Source organism: Propithecus coquereli, unplaced genomic scaffold (assembly GCF_000956105.1).
Source record: "Propithecus coquereli isolate 6110/MARCELLA unplaced genomic scaffold, Pcoq_1.0 Scaffold335, whole genome shotgun sequence".
Taxonomy (NCBI): Eukaryota; Metazoa; Chordata; class Mammalia; order Primates; family Indriidae; genus Propithecus; species Propithecus coquereli.
The window spans coordinates 1684768-1689838 of NW_012149008.1; the positions used below are offsets into that span (position 1 = coordinate 1684768).

The 5071-nt window shown below is 40.0% G+C and overlaps 1 protein-coding gene across 1 annotated transcript in view; it reads left to right on the top strand.

The window, feature by feature from the left end:
- The window catches only part of LRGUK (leucine-rich repeats and guanylate kinase domain containing), a 97423-nt gene that overhangs the window by 9514 nt on the left and 82838 nt on the right, over window positions 1–5071 (top strand). Inside the window, 1 exon segment of the mRNA XM_012650606.1 lies at window positions 2828–2983. Within this exon segment, the coding sequence (XP_012506060.1) occupies window positions 2828–2983 (156 nt within the window).

The window sequence follows — 5071 nt, forward strand, 5'->3', positions numbered from 1 at the left end:
TTTTTTTTTTCCTTTACTGGATTATTTTCCTTATTTTGCTTTTGCATTTACATTTTAAACCTGGTTAGCTCTTCTATTCTTAGTACTTGAACACCAGGGATCCACAAATTTATTGTTTCCCCTCTTTTTGCTGTCTTTATTTATTTAGTTGATTCTTTCAACTCTAACTTCACCATTTGTAGTTCTATATATTTGTTATAACATCTTGTTCACATTTAATGAAATTAGTCCTACGATTGTCACATTTTCTTCAAAGCTTGATCCTTGTTTCTAATTTTCTGATCTTATTTGAAGTTGACAGTGTACAATGTTTTTCTTTAGACTTCCAGGAAAGTAAGCAAATCATTACTTTTGACCTGCTTTCCTCAGCGAAAATCTTTCTACTTGTTTCTTTTGCCTGCCATTTTTATGACAATTAAATGTTGCTGATATGGTCTTCTCTGTTTCATTTTCTGATTTTTCACCCTCATATGACACCAATAATTAAAATTCACTATTTTAATGGCTAAGAAATATTCTAGCCTATTTTTATTTTATAAATGCTGCTGTTTTTGAAAGACCTTTTATTATTTTTTTCTAGTTTTATAAAGCTTTATTATGGAACATTGTAAACACACACAAATAAAGAGAATACTGGAATGAGTATTCAGATTCAACAATTAACACGCATGGTCAATCCGGTTTCATCTGTACCTCCCTGCCCCCTTCCCCAGGCTTATTTTAAAGCAAATCGCAGATTATCATATCATCAGAAAGGCTTTTTTAGTGTTTCTGGCAGGAGCACTTTGCCTACTCCACATCTCCAAGGTTGGTTTCGTTTACTAGATAAGAAACTGCAGAGTGGTGGGAGGCTTTCGCAGTGCTTAGTGCTAACAAGGGAAGAGATTTGGCTTCATACCTTTGCCACCTGAGCAGGGAGTCCACAGTGATTTTCGAAGCATTCTCTACAGCCGGATCAGTCTTCATTAATCTTGTATGGCTCATTTCATTAATTCACCAAGTGTCTGAGAGCCTACTGTGTGTAAGTATATTTTTCTTTTTGTGTTGACAGCCTTACTGATGTTCTGATATAGACCAAATTTCAGCTTGCATCAGAATCACCTGGGGAGCCTATTAAAGCAGATTGCTCAGCCTCACCCTCGGAGTTTCTGATTCGGTAGATTCAGCGGAGGGCCTAAGAATTTCCATTTTGAATAAATTCCCCGGATGAGTCTGATGCTGCTGGTCTAGGACCACACTTTGAGAACCGCTGAGGTAGACACGAGGAGCTCCTGCCATCTAGTGGAAAGACGGGGAACTGCACCAAGTAGGGACAACGGACTTGCTCAAGCTACAAATCCAGCATCCCAGACCAGGGATTTTTTTTCTGTTAAAATGATTTGGATACATTGACTGTCTACAGAGTGTGAAATATACGCACCACCTCTTTGTCTCTAGCTAAGTACTAGATGCTTCTTTTAGACAGATCTCCATGGTACCAGAGTTTACCTGCCCTGAGAAAGATCAGCTCCAAGCGGGAGTCTGAGGCCCAGTGGACGGTAGAGTTGAGACCATCACTGACAGACATGTAGCTGAGCTCAGAAGGGACAAATAGATATGGACCGTAAAGCAATTACAGGTTTCCTCTCACAGGCAGCCTTCCTTGATTTGCTCATTAATTTCCACCTGTGTTAATGTGTCCAAGTATTGTCTCTCCTGGAACTATTTACATTTGGTAACGGAGGGTATGGTTTAGTTCAGAGAAATAAAATAGAAACTGGTGGGGATTTTCTGGCTTTAGTGGCCCTTGGAGAGGAAAGATAGCAGGAGGCCCCCTCACACTGCCTGCCCCACCTGCTCCAGGGCAGGGCCCCACTGCCCCAGCTGGCCTCCTCCTCCTGGAGCGTGTGTCTGTGCCATCAGTGGAAAGGTAGAAGCATTTTGCTTGGCTGCAGATGTGGAGACTCCATTCTCCCACTAGGGCCATCCCCTGAGGGGTTGTAATAGCTCATTCTATGATCTAGAATAAGAGAGAGGGAGACACTATTATCATTGCCGTTTTCAGGTAGAGAAATGAATTATTGGTAGAGACAGGGCTACAAGCCTTACTCTGTGAGTCTTCCTGATCCCTTCCCTAATTCATTCTGCTCCCTCGAAGTATGCCTGCTGTAAAGTGTCAAAGAAAGGCAAAACAATACTTCACAACTTTTACAATTTATATGTAATTTCATTAGGAGTATCCTTTATTAGCACAATAGTCCTTCACTCAGTATTCGAAGTTCAGAATATTTACCTGGGATAAAATGCAAAACTCAGATGTACTTTTGAACCAATCGAGAGTCAAAGTAAAATAATAGCAATGATTTAAAATCACTTCAAATCATTAATGAGATTTAGCATTAAGTCCAACTGAAACAAAATTTAATTTACAACAAAGAGAGTTTCCTAATTGTAGCATTTCCAGTGTTTCTGAAAAGACCTAATTCAGTTATTCAGAGGCTAATTATCAAGAGGATTATCTAAGGCTTTAGCTTCTCATCCTTACCTCTAAGGCTGGCAAGTTTGGAGGCATTTGAGCATTAGCAGATCGTGGGAGAGTGAGCAGAGACATGGAAGAGGGCTTGGCCGTTGGTTACTTGGCTGCACTGGAAACAGGGCAACGCAAGATGTGGGCAGGCTCTGGGGAATAAGGTTGAATTATTGGCTCATCAAGAGTTTTCCACACTTTTTTTTTGTATATTTCACACAATCCTGATTTTATTCATTTTACTCATCTGCAGTAATTAAGATGTGCCTGCAACTGGTATAATTAAGAAATATACTGATGTAACATATGCTGTTTTTAAAGCCTTCGTCTAGTTATTTTATTGGCTTACCTTATTCTGCATCTATTTCCTCCCCAGATTTGTCTTGTGTAAGCTATATGCCTTATCTTCTAGAACTTAATGCTTCTCAAAATAAGCTGACTACATTCTTCAATTTCAAGCCACCCAAAAATCTCAAGGTAGATTTTATTAATTAACACTATTTACAAATGTTAAGTGGTTTGCAAAGTCCATTCAATAAGCTAAATAGCACTAAAATAGAGGATTCGGAGAGAATAAGGTATGGGGCAAGTAGTGTAAGTGTCTAAAATGAAATAAAGAAGAAAGCTTTGTGTATCATTTATTTTGGAAAAGGGAGATGGTCTGTCAGCAGATAGACTTTTTAGGAAGCTTTGCTCAAACTTAGCATTCAAACCGAAGAACTTCCTTCTGTTCTCTTTCTTTCATTTGAATAGTAGTTATTATTGCATGTTTTGTTATAGCAGAATAATTTTATCTGAAAATTTTTATATCTGAGAAATCTGTAAAAATTTTCCTAGAGGCTCCAACTTTGCCATTTTATTTATCCAGCCTTTACCTTTTAAGAAAATAATGTTTTCAGATCTCCATTCTTGTTTCTGTGCACTTGCTTTTGCATTTCTGAAGCAGAAATAAACTACCTGTGAACTGTGGCAACTGGAACAGTTTGCTGTGCCCTAGAGCAGTCCATCTCCTGCTATAATGTTGCCCACATCACCTGTGGTTCTTGTGGAAGGCAATCCCCACCCACTGGGTCTGTGGTGGGGCCTGAGACCGTGATTTCTAAATACTCTCCAGGTGATGTCTGCACTATAATCACGCTTAAGTAGAGAGGTCACAGAGAAGTAGTTCCCCAAATTTTCTGCATATTGGAAACATCTGGGGGAGTTTTAGGTCCTACTGATGCCTGAATCCACTGTCAAAGATTCTGATTCAAGTGGTCCAAGGTAAGTCCTAGGCTTTGGATGCTTTGAAAGATGCCTAGGTGGCTCTAATTTGCTGACAAATTTGGGAATCATTGCCACAGAACCTGTGATTAGAGTTCTTCTATTGGACTCACATTTTTAAGAAATTTTATTTGTTCATTTATTTTTTTAGAGGCAGGGGTCTCACCATGTTTCCCAGGCTGGATTCGAACTCCTGGGCTCAAGTGATCCTCCTGCCTCAGCCTCTTGGGTAGCTGGGACTATAGGTGTGTACCACCACACCTGGCTAATTTTTTCTATTTTTTGTGGAGACAGAGCCTCACTCTTGCTCAGGCTGGTCTTGAACTCCTGACAGCAAGTGATCCTCCTACCTCGGCTCATTTAATATTTCTTTTTTCTTTTCTTTTCTTTTCTTTTTTTTGAGACAGGACCTCACTCTTTTACTCTGGGTAGTATGCAGTGGTGTCATCATAGCTCACTGCAACCTCAAACTCCTGGGCTCAAGTGATCCTCCTGCCTCAGCCTCTTGGGTAGCTGGGACTATAGGTGTGTACCACCACACCTGGCTAATTTTTTCTATTTTTTGTGGAGACAGAGCCTCACTCTTGCTCAGGCTGGTCTTGAACTCCTGACAGCAAGTGATCCTCCTACCTCGGCTCATTTAATATTTCTTTTTTCTTTTCTTTTCTTTTCTTTTTTTTGAGACAGGACCTCACTCTTTTACTCTGGGTAGTATGCAGTGGTGTCATCATAGCTCACTGCAACCTCAAACTCCTGGGCTCAAGCAATCCTCCTGCCTTAGCCTCCCGGGTAGCTGGGACTGTAGGTGCGTGCCACCACACCCGGCTAATTTTTTCTATTTTTTGTGGAGACAGAGTCTCACTCTTGCTCAGGCTAGCCTTGAACTCCTGACAGCAAGTGATCCTCCTACCTCGGCTCGTTTAATATTTCTAAGCCTTGTACCAGCAACCAGAGAGAGCATGCATTTCCTAGACAGCAGGGACTTGTACTTGCATGTTTTCTGTATATGTTAGAATACTTTTGCTCTTAGTAGGTAAAAAATGTTAATTTTGATTTGATGGGTACTTCCTTGAAGCTCTGGGTTCCAATGGGAGTCAGAGCAATATGATAAAGCCTTTAAGGTCTCCTAATAAACCTAATATCATAAGTAAATAGAAGGCATGGTATTGGCTATAGCTCTGACTGAGATGTAGTTAGATAGCCATCATGCTATGGCAAAGAATGAAAGATGTTGATGAAAAAATATCAATTCTAAGTAACCCATATAATGATTAGTTATTTCTAGTCCATTATTACTATATA